Below are 19285 nucleotides of genomic sequence, written 5' to 3'. Positions count from 1 at the left end.
AATAAATATTTACAAGCAGTGATTATAAGAAAGTTTGAGGTTTGATGAGAATGCATTATTGACCCTTGGCTTTGGTATAAACCGAATGAATCTACATCAAAAACGTGTTGCAACAGGCTTTCTCATACTGACTCATAGTCTATTGATTTTTTTTTTTTCAATTTTTATGCGTTTTACAGATTGAATTTATGCGTTTAATCGAATCATGTCTAATTTTAGACAAATGAGTACTTTTCAAAATTTATAAGGAATAATTTATTAGTTATTTAAATTAAATTAATTAGAGATTTATTTACTATTTTTTTAAAATATAAATAATGGTCACAATAACAAAAGGATGCGTTGTGGAAAATTCGATGTAAAATTTAACCAAACGATTTGTTCGAATCCACAAAAAAAGAAATCGCTTTTTTAAGGGCATGCTCTTCAGTGACCACGTGACCAAACCATAGAGATATTACAGATAGAGTAGGCATGCCTACAAGTGAGAGCGTCTTGCGAATGAAAAGAGAAAGAGAATCATTTATGTATTTCTATCTCTTTCTTTTGTTGCGTACTGCGCATGCGTGTCTGTGATTCAACGGGCAACGGCAAAGTGCGTACGTAACCTGTACGTCTGTAAATAAATATTATATTTGCCCAATGTAAATAATGTGGTAACAAGGATTATTAAACATTTGTTGTTGAATATGCCTTACTACTGTGTTATCTGCAAAAAAGAGCCAATACCCGGAGTTAAAAGTCGCAGTTTTCATAAGTAAGTTCGTATAAGTAATCCAAGAAGTAGTTAGCAAAAATATTTTTTTGATTGTATGCACAATATTAAAAAAGAAGTATTATAAAACAAATCGACTGTGTTGCAGGAAAGATCTTATTCTGTTTCGATTCATGTTCTGACAAGAAATCTAATCAACGCGCATGCGCCATTAGACAGAGACAGCAATACATAAATCATTCTCTCTCTCTCTTTCTATCGGCCGGACGCTCCCACTTGTATGGGCGTCTATAGCATGCCTACTCTATCTGTAATATCTCTATGGACCAAACTAGTCCCCGGTTATGAACATTTTTTTCGGTGTTCACTGCGTCCACATGAATTCAGATATCGTGTTTAAACTTTGACACATAAAATAAAAAGCACTAAAGAACGTTTGTATACATCAATATATTGTTAATTTTAAAGAAAGTTTATTTATAAATTGATGGAATAGGATATTACCATTCGAGTTATAGCATTTTTTAGCGATTTCTAGCGGAGAAAAAAAGAAACTTTGAACGTCGATAAAGTCGAGATCAAGTGACTAAGTTCGTTCATCAAATTTCGGTGTAAAATGATTTTCATTTTTTTTGGTTCTAAAAATAAAAGATAAATTTCAAATTGGAAACATAGCAACACCAGCAATGTGCTAAAATTTACTCGTCGGAATTCTCCAACCAACTTCCACAATTCTTGACGTTGAATCGATCAGCTGATAACTATTGTTGATAGTGAACTAAATGACATTCTAAGATGTTCCTCGATTTTTTTTACATCGAGGCATCTACTTTATCGACGTTAAAAGTTTATTTCCTAATTCCTGTAGTATTTTACTCGAAAACTTTCTTCGTATTTATGAACATTTTGATATATACAAACGTTCCTTAGCGCTGTCGGTATAACTTCCTAAATCCTGAACACGATATCTCAATCCGTTTGGACGTAGTAAGGACCGAAAGTAATGAAAATCATTTCATTCTCCATAGAAAAATTTTATGAATGAACTTAGTCACGTGATCTCGACTTTATCGACGATCAAAGTTTCTTTTTCTCTCCGCTAGAAATCGCTAAAAATGCTCCAAAAATAATTATTGGTTACGTGTATGGAGATACTTATTTGTTGATTTGCAACGAATGTGCAAATTTTATTGCTTACATTAATTTTTTTTAAAGGTTTAGACGATTTATTCAAAAACTGGTGTCAGTGCTCAATATACGCGAACCAAAAAATCCGAAATGCATCAAACCCAAAATTATCTGCATAGCGCTATAACTCGAATGGTAATATCCTTTTTCATCGATTTATAAATAAACTTTCTTTAAAACTATAAACACATTGATGCATACAAACGTTCTTTAGTGATTTTTATTTAATCTGTCAAATTTTAAACACGATATTTCAATCCGTGTGGACACAGTGAACACCAAAAAATAATGCTCATATCCGGCGACAAGTTTGGTCACGTGATCACGAAGAGCATGCCCTTAAAAAATAATATTTAAATATTTAGAATAATCAATAAAGGTTATTTCGAGATGACCCTCGGCATTTCTGTTTACAATTAGCCATAGAATACGATAAACAATTTTTTTTATTTTACCCCCATGAGTTGTTTTTTAAAATTGGGTTCCGCGAGTTTTTGGCGGCTCTTTTTTTGGGTAAATTTTTGATAATACATAAAATGTCTACGGATTCTTTCGACTTTTTTTTTTTAAAGAGGGTCAAAAATCAAAGTAAACAAAAAATGTTTAAATGATTTCTTATTATTCATAACAATATTTTTATTATTTTATATAATATTCTGTGTGAATAGTGATAGATAGTTGCGGCTTTTTTCTGAAATTCCATATTTTTGTTAATCTTTTAGTTAAAGTGAAGTAATAATTATTTTAATTAATAAAGTATTTGTTTAGTCAATTTGTTATTGTTTACAACTACCTTATTTTTAAATAATGATAAAAGTTTGCGTTTTTTCCTGAAATTTTCAACTTTTCCTTGGCTTTTTAATTATAAACAAATAATAAATAAACCTCAAAGAGAATAATTTTTTTAAGCAATCACCTTGTCTTATGGATAGTTTTTCTTTGATAAAAACTTAAAAATGATTCATTTACCTATTATTTCACACTAAAAAAAAAGTACTTTATTCCGAAAAAATAGAGTACTATTTAAAAATTGATTCTTGTTGATATTAATTTATTCTTTGTTCATAACTAGAAAGTAAAAAAAATCTCTAAATTTCAGAAAAAAGACATAAACTTTCCGTTGTATTCTTATTTAAAAAAAATTGTTTAAAAAATTATATTTACTAGAATTAATTATTATTTTGCTCTAATTAAAAAGTCTTACTTCAACTTTTTATAGTTGTGCATTAAAGGAAAAAATACCACAATACTCTTTAATTAAATTTATTTAAAAATGAATGTCCGTCTAAATTAGTAATGGCGATTTTCAACGTGAAAAATATAATAATGGTGGGATGTTCCATGGATTTTTATTTTCCAGAAGATGAGCAACATGGACAATCCAAAAGAACAAAGTTCAATTATTACGTGACGCTGGAACCCGAGTCGCCTGTACCATCAAGTGAAGATGACGAGTCAATTTATACGGTACAGGGAAATGAGACTGGTGAGTTTAAATCATCAATTATTATTTTAATGAATAAATAAAATTTAAAAGGATTTTAAATACTTCAGGGCATTTAAAAAAATTCTCAGACGTTTTCATGGGCTTTAAAAAGTTTAAAGAGATTTCAAAATATATCAAATGATTCAAAATATTCTAGGGAATGCAATTTTTAAAAATAATTTTAATGGATTTTAATATTTGAAGATATTTTAAAAAAAGTTTTTCAATTAATTTGGAATTCGCCCGGAGTTCTTATTAATTTATTTTAAATACTTTTGAATTCTTCTATATTCACTCAATTCTACACAATTCAATTAATTTCTTTATATTTTTCAATTGTTTTTAATTTACTTGATTGATTTTTTAAATTCAATTTGCTTTTTCTAAGAATTTTATCCCATTGTTCATATTGCCCTCAAATTTTATTGTACTCAATGGAATTTTAAACATTTTTTTCCAATTCATTTGAATTCTTTTGAATTTAACTTTAATTGTTTTGTAGCCATTTAGTCACTTCTTGTGTTTGAAATTAGTAGGGGTTCAGATTTCAATTTTTTTTTTAACTTACCCTGAATTCTTTGAAATTTTTTGGAATTATCTTCAATTTTTAAATTGACCGAAATCCTTTTAAAATGACTCAATTTTTTTTTAATTCAGTGAATTTTTTGTTAATTTTTAAAAGTTTTGTTATTTAATTGATTCTGAAGTTTCTTAACTTCATCTTGAATATTTAGGCATTTCATCAAACTTTTTGAATTCCCTTGAATTTTTGCAAGCTTATTTGAAAGTTACTGAATTCAATGAAGTTTTTTAAAATCTTCAAATTGTTTTAAATTCATTTTATTTTTTATTTTACCTTGAATTTTTGTGAATTTCATCGAATTCTTCTCTTTTATCTTAAATTTCTCTAAGTTCATTCCAGTTTTACGAAAATCAATGGATTTTTGTGACTTTTAAACACTTTCCCAATTCATTTGAATTCTTTTGAATGTAATTTAAATTGCTCTGAAATCTTCTGAATGTATCTTAAATTTTTTACCCTTTGAGCGCGAAAAAAGTACCCTTTGATCGCTATATTTTATCTCATAGGGACTTTAAGGCCTGATTTCTAGAAAAATCTGGAAATTTTGTAAAGCCTGATCATTTTTTTTTTTTTTTTTGAGAGAGAGAATTATAAAAAATTGCAATATTAAATTGAATAACAGTGATTCTTCGTTTATTGAGTATTCTAACATTACATCAAACTCGGTCGTTGAATTTTTGAAAATAACTTTTAAATTAATTGCTTAATATTCTTTAAAATCACTAAAACTTATGAAAATATTTTTATCCTGTAAGATTTCTTGATAATCCTTAAACTATTCCGCCTTTTTTTTTTTTAAATCTCTTCAATTTCTTTACAATCATTTGAAATCTTTCAGAGTTTCTCGAAATTGACTTAAAATTAATTCAAATCTCTTAAAATCTTTTACATTTTCCTAAATTCCTTTAAATCTCTTAAAAAAATTTTAAACTTTTTCAAATTCATTAAAATCTTTTTAAATAAATTTCTAAAAACTCTTTTGAAATTCTTGAAGACCTCTAAAACTGTCTTAAAATCTTACAAAATAACTTGTAAATCCCTCAACCTTTTTGAATTATTTTTGAATTAGTTTTAAATCCTTTAAAAAGAAACTTGAAGATTCCGCCAAGTCCCTAATCATTCCTTGAAATCAAATGAATTTTTAGAAATCTTGTAAGATTTCTTGAAAATTCGTAAAGTCCTCCGAATTTTTTTGAACTCCCTACAATTTCTTTGAAATAATTTTAAATATTGTAAAATTGACTAAAATTAATTCAAATCCTTTAAATAAAAAATCCTTTAAATTTTCTTAGTCTCCTTAAAATCTCTTCAAATTCCTTAAATCAATCAATTTCTTTAAAAACCTTAAAATCTATAAAAATGCATTACATCTGTTTTAATTACATTTCAATAACTCACTCGACTTTCTTTAAAATCAGTAAAACTGTCGTAAAATGTTACAAAATCTCTTGTAAATCATTAAATCTTTTAAAACTATTTTTTGATTATTTTTAAATCCTTTAAAAAGAAGCTTTAAGTTTCCACCAAGTCCCTAGTAATTCCTGAAAATCACTCGATTTTAAAAATTTCAAAATTGACTAAAATTAATTAAAATCCTTAAATTTTTTTAGACTCCTTAAAATCTCTTCAAATTAAAATTTTAAAATTAATCCTTTAAAAGAAAATCTTAAAATCCCGTCAAGTTCCTACAGCAATTCCTTAAAATCACTTGAATTTCAGAAATTCTTTAGTTTTTGTTTGAAAATTCTTTAGATTCTCCGATTTTTTTTTAAATTCCTTCGACTTCTTTAAAATCATTTAAAATTCTCGAAATTGAGAACAGTTAATTAAAATCCTTTGAATTTTCTTAAATTCCTTTAAATATTAAAAAATTACATCAATTGAAATCTTTTTAAATAAATTTTCAGTAACTCGCTTGACATTCTTCGAAAAATTACCGACCTCACTTTTTCAGTTCACTGAATGGTTTTTTGTACCTAAGAACTTTTTTTTTTTGTAAATAAAAACTCGAGCTGAAACTTTGGAAAATGTATTGAAAATTATTTCATCTTTTTTCTGAACCTCGACATTTTTTGAACATTCGAAATTTTTTTATACATAAAATATCGGTCTCAAACTTGGAGAAATGCAAGAGCCGAAAGAAAACTACGTTTAAGTAGAAATATTGATAATAAAAGATGTAAAAAAAAAATATTTCAACTATCTATTCCGTCGGCATCAGCCGATAACGTTGTACACGAAAATACGAACCCGCTGAAAATTTAATTATTCAATTTTTGATTGAAATTTGATTTTTCTAGTTAAAAATGCAACTATTTCGTTGAAAATTGATGTATTTTGTTAAAACATTCTTTTTTTTTTTTTTTAAGAAAATTATCTTCATGTTTGAAAATTAATATTCTTGTTTGAAAATGCATCTTTTTGGTTGAAAATAATACTACTTGGTTGAAAGTTGAATTCTTTTGTTAAAAATTCAACTATTTCAGTTTAAGATTAATTATTTTCGTTGTAAGTCTTGTCTTTAAATTAATTTCATCAACTGAAAATTAAACTATTCTATGTTGGGATGAAAATTGATCATTTTTAGTTTAAAATTCAAGTTTCTGGTGAAAAAATTATGTATATTAGTTGAAAATTTAATGTTTTTGAATTGTTTTGCTTGAAAATTTAATTACTTGGTTGAAGGTTAAAAACTTTTGTTAAAAATTGACTTTTTTTTTTGTTGAAAATTCATATCTTTGGCTGAAAATTAATTTTGTTCCTTACTAAAAATTTAACTATTCCAGGTAAAACTTCATCGATTTTATTGAAAATTTTTTTTTAAAGATTATTTTTTTCGTTGCAAAATAATATTTTTTAGTTGAAAGTTCGCCTTTTTTGTAGAAGTTCATCTTCATTGTTGAAAATTAATCTTTTTGGTTGAAAATTCAGTTATTCTAGCAGAGAATTCTAGTTAAAGATTCAATATTTTAGTTGAAAAGTCATCACTTGTAACTATTTTTTTGAAAATTAGTTCTTGTTTTCTTTATTTTATTTGTTTTTGGTTTTTTTGTTTGAAAGTTTGTTTGAAAAATAATTTTTCTAACTAAATTTATCTATTCCAGGTTCTATAAATTTCAATTCAATCTTCAACCATGAGCAATTCTTTTAAACCAATTAGTTAAATTTTCAACAAAACAAAACATAAAAGTTCAAGTAAAGAGGGTAAATTTTCAATCAAGACATAAATTTCGTTGAATTTTCAATCAAAGCCTATACAATTTTGACTTAAATTTTCCATTTTTTGTTGAAAATTTATATCTTTCAGTGAAAAATTTCACTGCTTATTTGAAAGTTGAACTTTTTTTCTTAAGAATTAATTTTTGTTGAAGATTCAGTGTTTTAACTGAAAATTTATCTCTGGTTGAAAAATGAGTTATCTTGTTAAAAATTTATTTTTGCTTTGGCCGAAAATCAATTTTTTTACTTAAAAATTTAACTATTTAATTTTTGGTTGCAAAATTATTTTATTTTTTTACTTGAAATTTTGTCTTCTTGGTAGAAATTCATCTAATTGGTTGAAAAAATTCAATTATTCTAGTTAAAGTTAATTTTGTGTAAAATTAATCTCAATTAAATCTGCGTAATTCAAAAATCTTTTTCTTTAAAAATTCTTCATCTTAGATTTTTTGTTTTAGACATATATATTTTAATTTAAAGAATTTTAAAGTGCAGTCTTGAAGACTTAAACAATTAAAAGTGTTTGCAGTCGAAATTTTTTGATAAAAAACAATATTATCTTATCAACTTTAAATATAAAGAAATGAATAAATTAATTTTTAAAATGGATTTTTACTCTAGCTATTAAAAAATAAAGAATAATTTATGTGATAAAACGATACTTAATTCGTTCAAAGTTTAAGAATTTCCAGACTGTTACTTTTTCAATTCGAAAGTCTTAGTCATTTAAAAAAAATGTAAAGTTGCGATTGAAACTTTATAAACTATTTTCAACTTCCAAAAAACTTGATAATAATATATTTATAATTAAAGGCTTTTATTAAATTAAGAATATTGTTTCAGACTAAATTATTCACTTCTTAACCAATTTAATTTGAAATTTGTTAATTAAGAAAAAGAATAATTATTTAATATTTAGCAATATTTGACTGCTAATTTAATACGAGTAAATTAAGGCTAAATATTTAAATGTAAACAATTTGGATTTTAGTTGCTTGATATATAAAGCTTTGAATGGTTGAAATTTCGAAAAGGTTATAAACTTTTATCCTAAACCATTTTTAATGTTTTTGACTATTAAAAACTTTTAATCTTGAATCGAAATTATTGAATTTTTATGTAGAAATAATAATTAAACACTTATTATTTGTAGAAAAAATTTGAGTAATCTTAAGAGGTATTTTGAAGTTTGGAAAAGATTTAAAATTAATTTAAAACTTGAAATTATGTCAAGTAATTTAAACGAAATGTGTAAAAATTTGGTTCAGAAGTTTTAAACCTATTTTAAAATAAATCGAATTTTTCTTTTTTGACAATTTTCGAAATCTCTTAAAATATTTCTACAAATAATAAGTGTTCAATGGTTATTTATAAATCTAAATTTAAAGGAAATTTGTTTAAATTAGTCAGATTTTCTAGAAGTTTTAGGACAAAAATGCAATTAATTTTAAAAGTAATTTAGAAGTTCTGAAAAAACTTCAAAAATTCAACAACAAAAAAAATATATATATATATAAAATCTTCTAGATTTTTCAAGATTTTGAAATAAAATTTTAAAGCTTTTTAAGGATGCTTAAACTATTTAAAATGAAAATAAATGAGCTTCTAAGTAGGAAAAATTTCAAATTTTTTAATGTTTCTAGCCTAAAATAACTTAATAATATAATTTTGAAAAATTTTAAAGTCCATAGATTGAATCTTTAATCTAGAGTATTGAAAATTTCAACCTGTATTTATATTTTTTGAACTAATCTAAATTCTTTAAACTCTATAATTTATAAAAGATAAAAATTCTGAATTTTGCAGTATATCAAAACCCATTCCAATATGTCAATTCTTTGGAAAGTTATCGTACTTTAGTTGAAAATTCAACTATTTTGTTGAAAAATAATGTTATTTGTTAAAAAATGGTTTTTTTGGTTAAAAATTATCTTCTTGTTTGAAAATCTTTCTTTTTTTTTCTTGAAAATTAATCTTTTGGTTCAAAATTTATCTTTGTAGCTGAAAATAAAAGTATTAATTTGAAAATTAAGTTCCTTTGTTGAACATTCATCACTGGTTGAAAAATAGTTGTTTTTTTGTATGGAAAATGAATTGTTTTAATCGAAGATTTACCTATTCTATTTTTGATTAAAAACTGATCTATTTTAATTCAGAATTTAATTACTTTGTTGAGAATTCTTGCAATTTGTTGAAAAGAAATTTTTTTTATAGGAAATTATTCTTATTTTGCTTGAAAATTAATTTTTTTTGGTTGGAACTTGAACTATTTTTTGTTGCAAAATTATCTAGTTGAAAAAGCAATTTTTTTTTGTTTGAAATGTTAGGAATTTGATACGGTTTAAGTTGAATTTAATAACAATATAATATAATTTTCTAATTTTAAGAATATATTTTGATATAATTTTCTGTTTTAAAAATCCTTGATATATTTGAATGGCTCATTTTTGTGAAATATTATATCACGAAAAAAGCCCGAAATTGTCAGCGGAATTTATTTTCAGGATTTGAGTAGACACCCTCGAACTGTTTTTTCAGTGATATTAAAAAAAAAATGGTACTTTTGTATCATTTTAGTTTTAATTAATAATTTTTTGTTGCACAGAATTTGTGCAGGACACATCGGATACGTCCACTCATTCGTGGAATACTGATAGTAGTGATGATGATATTTCTGTAAGACTGGAGTTTGAGGTCGCATCTCATTCTGAAGAAGATAATCCAATGCTCAATGCAACTTCATCGTCCGATCCGGAGGTAATTATTCCATATAATTATATTTATTTTTAATTATTTTGCACAAAATTATCCGGAAATGATCGAAATTTTTCAATCGGTTGTACTAAATTATTTTACGTTTTAAAATAAAAATATAAAAACTGTAATTATGATTTATAAAAGTCGATTTTTGGAAGAGATATCTATGAATCTCAAGTTGAAAAAAATAATTTTATACAAGAATTATTATAGTTTTTACTTTGAACAGGAAGTTCTTGAAAATATAATTTTTGAATTGGTTCAGTGAATTTTCCAGAATATTTATAATAATTCTCAGTTATACCTGAATTTAATTTAGTTGTGCCGAAAATCAGGTCTCTGGAAAAAAGAATTTTCTATGATTTTAAGAATTGAAATCATATTATCAGTCATGTCTTATGAAAGAAAAAATCTTATTTTTGATGAAACAAGTTTAAAACTTACGAAAATAGTTGTAATTGCATTTTTTCTTACAGACGCTTCTTCCGAATTTTTTTTTAAATTCTGGAAATTTGATTAAATGATATCTATTTTTTTCGGAGAAAACATTCCCCGGCAACTCTACGATTTATGATTTTTAAAATAACTGAATAATCGTCAATACAGTTATTTGTTAAAAAATGGTTTTAAAAAATTATATTTTTTAAAAATTATTTTACCGATTGTATTATTATTTTAGTTTTATTTTATTATAATAATATTTTTTTTAATATTTCGAAACATTATTGATAACAGAGAAAGTTTTAATTGTAAATGATATTATAATATTCGGAAATAATTATATTCTTAACATTATTCTGTTACATTTTAATTTAGATGTTTTTGCACATTCTCAGAGCTAAAAAAATTAAATTATGAGCAAAAACTTATTCAGATAAACTCGAAAGAAAATTTAGAAACCTTTGAATAATTTTGAAACATTTGAGATTGCATTTTTTTTTAAGATTTCGGGAAAAAAATTTAAGTGGTTTAGGTTTGTAAAAAAAAAAAAATTTCAGGTTTCGAGGATTTCAAAAGTGTCAAAAAAAGAATGTGTAAGGTTCAGTCATTGTTTTTAAATTTTGCAGTATTTAAAATTTCGTTTAAGAAAACTGAATTTTGAAGAGAATTAAAAAAAGAAAATTCTTGAGATTACTGGGTAAATTTTAAATGTTTTTTATTTAAAAAAATAATTTTAAGACAAAATTGGAAAAGGTTTCAAAATATTTCAAATGTTTTCTTAAAATTTTGCAATAAAATGTAGAAGATTTTTTAAAACAAAATTGTGCAATTTTGTAAAATCACAGTTATATAAATAATTAATTTAGAAGTTTTTGACATATTTCAAAATAATTATATCTAAACTTGAAAGGATGAGTCTAAAAAAAAAAATGTATTTTAAAATTTTCGTAAAAAAATCTATGAACTTTTTTAAATTTTGAAAAGTTTCAAGAGAACAAAAAAATGTTCTCCAGGTTCATGACAAAATTTCAAAACATTTAAAATAATTGTTTTTAAATTTTGCAGTATTTAAATTTTTTCTAGTAAAACTGAATTTTTAAGGATTTCAAGGGAATAAAAATACAAATTCTTGAGATTACCCGGAAAATTTCAAATGATATCCTAAAATTTCGAAACAGGATGTAGAAGATTTATATTGAAGCAAAATTTTGCAAAAACACAAAATTTTAGATAAATTCATTCAAAAGATTAAAAAAGATTTTATAATAATTATAAACTTCAAAAGATTTTTAAGAGTTTAAAAGAAAATATTGTTTTGAAAATTGCGTTAAAAAATTAAAAACTTTTTTTAAGATTTTGAAAGGTTTCAAGAAAACAAAAAAATATTCTTAAGATTCATGGCGAAATTTCATATGTTTTTTTTCATGAATTCTAAGAGATAATTTAAAAAAATTAAAAACATTTAAAATCATGGTTTTTAAATATTGCAGTGTTTAAATTTTTTTCTAGGAAAACTTAATTTTGAAGGATTTCAGGGAATAAAAAATATAAATTCTTGAGATTGCTGGAAAAATTTCAAATGATTTCCTAAAATTTCGAAACAAGTAGTAGAAGATTTATATTAAAGCAAAATTTTGAAAATTTTCAAAAACACAAAATCTTGGAAAAATTAATTTAAAAGTTTTAAAAAGATTTAAAAATAATTATAAAATTGAAAAGATTTTTAAGAGTTTCACAAAAAATATTAGTTTGAAAATTTCGTTACAAATGATAAACTTTTTCAAGATTTTAAAAGGTTTCAAGAGAAAAACAAAAAATCCTAAGATTCATGGCAAATTTTCATGATTTAAAAAAAAATTATTTCCTATAATTTTTAAAAATAACGTAACGGATTTTAAACCAAGATTCTATAGTTTTGCATGATTACAAAATTTTAGAAGAAAAAAAATCGAGTAAGTTTAAGAGGTATTGAGAAGTTTTGAAACGATTAATTTAAAACTTGTAAAGTTATAAAAATAAAAAATAATTGTACATTTCGAAAAAAGACACTTTTTTTTAGAATTTTGGAAGGTTTCAAGGAAATGAAATTTTTTGCACTAGATTCTTAAGAAAATTTTAAATGATTTTTTATTTTTTAAAAATAATGTTAATAGTATATTTTAAAAAATTTCCAAAATTTTCAAAGAATAATCGGGAAGGTTTTAATTCAATTTTTGTATGTCAGAAAAATTGGTTAAAAATGGTAGGAATCATAAATAAAAACAGCAAACTTAACTATTTATTAAAAATAAATTTTGTTAACAAAGTCTTGAAAAGTTAAACTACTTTGTTAAAATTAAAAGATGATTTTAACCGATAAATAGAGGGCTTATAAGTTCTGAAAACATAAAAAAGAACTGTCAAAAAAATTTAAATAACTTTTTATTACAAAAAAAAAAATCATAAAAGAAAAAGTTTTCGATTTGGCAAAAAAAAAGAATATAGCTATTTTGTTGAAAATTAATTTTTTTTCAGCTGAGTTTTTATGTATTCTATTTGTTATTGTAAAAATATATATTTTTTAAAACAGAAACTTTGTCTTTTGAGTTGGAATCTCATGTATATTTTATTCGAATTTCTTCATTTTCGGTAGAAAATTCGTCTCTTTCGTATAAAAAATTAATCTATTTTTATTGAGAATTTATGTATTATGTCGAAAATGATGGCTTTTTTTTAGTAGAAAATTAGTGTTCTTGCTTGAAAAGTCATATTATTTGTAAAAAAAAAAAAAAAATTAATCTATTTTGATAAGATTGCAATATTTTTATTTGAAGGTTTAACTTGTAACTAAATAAATTATTCGTTAAATTTGCAATATTTATTGTAGGATATTGTAACGATGGGAGTATTGGCTGCACTCTACAACGAAACGGACATGGGTTTAGCAGACGATAGCGACGATTCGCGAAGTACAGTCGATAGTGAAATAGGAAAGGCAGACTATTGGACTTGTGTTCAGTGCAACAACAAAAATAACAATCCCTTATTTCGGTACTGCGAGAAGTGTTACCAGGTAAGGAGAGAATATCATCTCTAAAATTTAGCTCTTTTAAAATATATTAAAATATTAGAGGGTGGACTCAATATCGGGGTTTTTTTTAAAATTCATTTTTAAAATAAAAATTAAGTTTTACATTTTTAATAGAAAGTTTGAATTTTTCTAGTTGAAAATTGACATGTTTTGATAATTTGTTGAAAGTAAATCTTCTTGGTTGAAAATTATTTTTTGTTATTAAAAATTCAACTACTTGGTTGAAAGTTGGACTGTTGTGTTAAAAATTTATTTTTTTTTGTTATTGAAAATGGTATGAAAAAATATATATATATCTTTTTTTTTTTTAATAGAAATTTTGTTTGAAATATAATCTGTTTTAGTTCAGGATTCCATTTTATTTTTTTGTAAATTAATCTTTTTTTGGTTAAAAATTGGTGTATTTTGTTGATAATTCGTCTTTTTTTTACTTGAAAATTGAAATATTATTGTATGAAATTCAACTATTTGATTAAAAATTAACTTAATTAACTCGTTTTGGTTAAAAATTGATCTGTTTTGGTTGGAGGATTTAAAGATAATGTTAAAAATTCTAGTTTATTTATGTTTTTGAAAATTCAATTACTTGGCAGGTAGTTAAACTGTTTTCTTACAAATTAATTTTATTTCTTGAAGATTAGCCGCTTAGGTTGAAAATTTAGGAGAAAATAAATCTTCTTTGTCAAAAATTATTTTTTTTAAATTAAAAATCAGTTGAAATTTGGACTATTGTGTTAAAAATCCATTTATTTGGTTGAAAAGTAAAATTTTTAGATGAAAATTCAACTGCTTGTTTAAAAGTTAAACTATTTTCTTCAAAAATATTTTTTTTTTTGTTGAAATTTTTTGCTTAGTTTGAAAATTCATTTTTTTAACCGAAAATTGAACTATTCCACTTTGGTTTGAAAATTCATACTTTTTTTGTAGAAAATATGTTTTTTTTTTTAGTTGAAAATTAATCTGTTTTAGTTCAGGATTCCATTATTTTTTTGATTTTAATCTTTTTTTTTTTTGTTAAAAATTCATGTATTTTGTTGATAATTCGTCTTTTTGACCATTTTTATTTGAAATTATCTTTTATAATTCAAAATTAAAAATTTTGATTGTAAATTCATTAATTTAGTTCAATATTAATTTTCAGGTTGAAATATTATTTATTTTCTTGAGAAATATCGTTTTTTAAAATTAATTTTTATATTGAAAATTGAAGTATTTTTTTTTTTTTTTTGAAAATTTGTTTTTTATTTGAAAATTCATTTTTTTAATCGAAAATTTACTTAATCCGTTTTGGATTGAAAAAATATATATTTTTTTAGAAATGTTTTTTGGTTGAAATATAATCTGTTTTAATTCAGGATTCCATTTTTTAAAATTAAATTTTGTTGTTAAAAATTCATCTATTTTGTTGATAATTCGTGTTTTTGATTTGAAAATCGAACTATTTTCGTATGAAATTCAACTATTTGATTAAAAATTAACTTTTTTTGGTTACAAATTTATCTTTTTTGTTTCGAGGATTTAAATTTTATGTAAAATATTAAATTTTTTTTTTTTGAAAATTCAACTACTTGGTAGAAAGTTGAACTATTTTCTTACAATTTAATTTTGTTTGCTAAAGATTAGTCTCTTAGATTGAAAATTTAACTACTTTGTGAAAAATGTGTCGTAAATTAATTTTTAAACTGAAAATTGATGTATTCCGTTTTTATTTGAAATTATCCTTTTTAATTGAAAATTCAAAATTTTGATTGTAAATTCATTAATTTGGTTGAATATTCATCTTTAGGTTGAAAATTGATCTATTTTCTTGAAATATCGTTTTTTAAAATTAATTTTTAAATTGAAAATTTAAGTATTGCACTTTTGGTTGAAAATTGAGATTTTTTTTATAATTCTTCCATTTTGTTAGAAAATAAATCTTCTTCGTAAAAAATTATTTTTGCTATTAAAAATTTATATATAACTACTTTTTTAAGAATTAAACTACTTTATTTTAAAAAAATTTGTTTTTTAAATATGTTTTTTATTTGAAAATTTATGTGCTTAACCAAAATTCCACTGTGGTTTGAAAATTCATCTTTTTTATATAAATTTTGGTTTTTTGGTTGAAAATTAATTTGTTTTGATTCAGGATATCATTTTTTTAAAATTAATTTTTGTTGTTAAAAAATAATCTATTTGGTTGATAATTCGTGTTTTTCACTTGAAAATCGAACTATTTTCGTATGAAAATCAACTGTTTGACTAAAAATGAACTTAATTAACTCTTTTTAGTTACAAATTTATCTTTTTTGTTTCGAGGATTTAAATATATCAAAAATTAAAAAAAAAATGTAATTCAGCAACTTGCCAGGAAATTAAACTATTTTGTGAAAAATTTCTTGTAAATTAATTTTTAAATGAAAATTGATATATTCTTAATTTTTATTTGAAATTATGTTTTATAATTCGAAATTTTTATTGTAAATTCATTAATTTAGTTGAATATTCATCTGTAGGTTTAAAATTTATTTATTTGCTTGAGAAATGTCGTTTTTTAAAATTAATTTTTCAATTGAAAATTCCAGTATTGCATTTTTGGTTGAAAATTGACATTTTAAAAAATAATTCGTCCTTTTTGGAAGAAAAAAAATCTTCGTCAAAAGTTATTTTTGTTATTAAAAATTAAACTACTTTGTTTGAAAGTTGGACTAATGTGTTAAACATTAATTTATTTGGTTGAAAATTTATAATTAAAATATGAAAATTCAATTGTTTAGCAGTTAAATTGCTTTCTTAAATAATTTTTTTTATTTATCTGCTTGAAAATTGGTTTATTTCTTATTTTAAAATTAATGTTTGAACTGAAAATTTAACTATTTTTATTTGGATTGAAAATTTATCTCTTTTTGGTAGAAATTTCGTTTTTTGGTTAAAAATTAATCTATTGTTGATAAATTCGTCCTTTGAAATTAAGATTTTTAAACTGTTTTTATATAAAATCAACTTTTTGTTTTAAAAATTTTTTTTATTGATAATTTTGCTCTTTTTATGTAATTTAGGTATTCCATTTTTATTTGAAAATTGATCTTTTATGCTTGAAAATTCAAATTTTTTATAGAAAACTAATCTTTTTGAAGATTTATCTCATTTGTTGAAAATTCTTTTTTTTATGATAATTAATTTTTTTAACTGTTTAATTAAGTCATTAATTTTCAGTAGAAATTTCATTCTGTGATTGAAAATTCAAATTTGTTCGTTGAAACTTAATTCATTTTGTTGAAAAATCGTCTTTTTGGTAGAAAATTAATCTTCTTACTTGATTGAAGAATTATCTCTTTGGTTGAAAGTAGAACTTTTGGTGAAAATTAATTTTTTCTACTGAAATTTTAACTATTTAGTTAAAAATTCTTTTTTGGTTCACATCTTCACTAATGTGTTTACATTTTTTTTTTTCAACTGAAAATTAAATTTTTTTTTGTTTTTGGTTGAAGATTCATTAATTGGATTGAAAATTCATCTTTTTTTGGTAGAAAATAAATCTTCTTGGGTGAGGATTCATCTCTTTAGTTGAATATTTTTATTCTTATTAAAAATTCGTGTTTTTTGTTTCAAAATTCAATTATTTGATTGGATATTCATTAATCGGTTGAAAATCCGTCTTTTTTGGTGGAAAATTAATCTCCTTGGTTCATTACTTTTATTGAAAATTAATTTTTTTTTGTATTGGGAAAATTAATTTTTCTAACTGAAAACTTGGGTATTGCATGAATTTTCAACTAAAACAGATAAATTATCAAGCAAGAATTGAACAGTTATATTCAATTGGAATAGTTACATTTTCTGCTTTAAAAAAATTAAGTTTCAAAATAAAATACAAAATAGGCGTATTTTTAGTTTAAAAATTCAACTATTTTGAAAAATTCTACTTTGTTGGTCAAAAATTAAACTATTTTTTTTTTTAATATCATCTTTTTAGATTCGAAATAATTCTTTTCCTTCAGAAAAGTCATGTTTCTTGCTTGAAAATTGAACTGTCTTGGATAAACTCGTTTTTTAGGATTGAAAATTTACTATTTGGTTAAAAGTTTAACTGTCGCCTATTTTATTTTAAAAAAATTAATTTTTTTTAAAGCAGAAAATGAACTATTCCAATTGAATATTCCATCATTTTAGTTGAAAATCATTTCTTGAATTGAACTCTAACTTTTTTAACTGAAAATATAACTGTTCAATTCTTGCTTGATAATTTATCTGTTTTAGTTTAAAAATTAATGAATTTTTTGTGTGCAAATTTTGTACATTAATGTTTAACGAAACAGTAAAAAAGGAAATAGTTAAATTTTTAATTTCTGCTTGAAAAAGAAATAAAGCTTCAACTAAAAAAAAAATAAAGTTTTATGAAAATAGGCATCTTTGTAGGGGGAAAATACAACTATTTTGAGAAATTCAAATTTGTTGGTCAAAAATTAAACCATTTTTCTTAAAAGATCGTCTTTTTTTATTCAAAATTCGTCTTTTACTATATAAAAGTCATATTTCTTGATTGAAAATTCAACTGTCTCCAAAAAATCCGTCTTTTTCGCTTCTAAATTGAACGATTTGGTTAAAAGTTCAACTATCTTGTTAAAAAATATTGTTTTTCTCTTAAAAGTTCAAGTATTTGTTTGTTATTCCATTGTTTGGTTAAAAATTAATTTTCTTTGTTTGGTAATTACTTTTTTTTTTTTTAGTAGAACTGTTTTTCCGTTAAAAATTCAATTATTTTGTGGATAATTTAAAAATGAAACTATTTTTCTTGGGTATTAAATTATTTGATTGAAAATTCGTCTTTTTGGTAGAAAATTAGTATTTGTGGTTTGAAAATTGATTTGTTTTTGTAGAAAATTCTTCTTGGTTATACATTTTTCTTTTTTCTCTAAAAGTTGATCTACGGTGTTAAAAATTTATTTACTTGGTTGAAGATTTATCTCGTTTGTTGAAAATTTAACTGTTTTATTGGAAATTCGTGTTGTTTTTTGTTGTTAAAAATACAACTATTCTGGTAGAAAATGAAAATATTTATTAAAATATTCAATAATTAAAAATTGACTGAATAACCTCTCTTTTGGTGGAAAATTAATTTTCTTGGTTGAAAATTCACCTCTTTTATTAAAAATTCTTGTTTTTTGTGAAAATTAATGTTTCTAACTGAAAATTGAGGTATTCAGTTTTTATTTGAAATTTGATATTTTATAGTTGATTAAAATAGTTATAAATAGTTCATAGTTATGAAATTAATAATTCATTAATTTTGTTGATAGTTCGTCTTTTTGGTAGAGAATTAATCTTCTTGGTTGAAAATTTATCTCTGGTTGAAAATTTAACTGTTTTATTTAGAATTCGTTTTTTTTTTTGTTAATTAAAATTCAACTATTCTGGTAGAAAGTGAAAATATTTGTTAAAATATTCAACAATTGAAAATTGACTGAATAACCTTTTTGGTGGAAAATACTTTTTTTTTTTTTGTATGAAAATGTATCTAATTTGAAAAAAATTCAACTATTTGTTTGAAATTTCGACTTGAGTGAAAATTTTGTCTTTTTGGCAGAAAGTTTTTTTTTAATTTTTTTATTTGGTAGAATATCTACCGACTTTGTTGAAAGTTAATTTTTTTTTTTTTAGTAAAAATGCAACTGTTTTGTTGAAAGTTCCTACTTTTGGTTTTAAAAAAATTAATCTTCGCGGTTGAAAATTCGTCTTATTTGGTGGAAAATTAATCTTTTTGGTTAAAAATCCATTCGTTTGGTTAAACATTCTTTTTTTTTTTTTTTTGTAAAAATTAATCTTCTTGGTTGAAGATTTATT

The 19285-nt window shown here is 22.9% G+C and overlaps 1 protein-coding gene across 5 annotated transcripts in view; it reads left to right on the top strand.

Annotated features, from left to right (window-relative positions):
- The window catches only part of LOC117171616 (E3 ubiquitin-protein ligase Mdm2-like), a 25999-nt gene that overhangs the window by 3553 nt on the left and 3161 nt on the right, over nt 1-19285 (top strand). For 3 of the 5 annotated variants that reach the window (XM_033359088.1, XM_033359084.1, XM_033359086.1), the window contains 3 exons: nt 3264-3389; nt 9797-9948; nt 13256-13441. In XM_033359088.1, the coding sequence (XP_033214979.1) occupies nt 3264-3389; nt 9797-9948; nt 13256-13441 (464 nt within the window). The remainder of the gene's footprint in view (nt 1-3263; nt 3390-9796; nt 9949-13255; nt 13442-19285) is intronic. The other 2 variants (XM_033359085.1, XM_033359087.1) reach the window with 1 other exon arrangement.

The sequence above is a fragment of the Belonocnema kinseyi genome, chromosome 4 (genome assembly GCF_010883055.1).
Source record: "Belonocnema kinseyi isolate 2016_QV_RU_SX_M_011 chromosome 4, B_treatae_v1, whole genome shotgun sequence".
Taxonomy (NCBI): domain Eukaryota; kingdom Metazoa; phylum Arthropoda; class Insecta; order Hymenoptera; family Cynipidae; genus Belonocnema; species Belonocnema kinseyi.
This window is presented reverse-complemented; position numbering and strand designations above follow the sequence as displayed.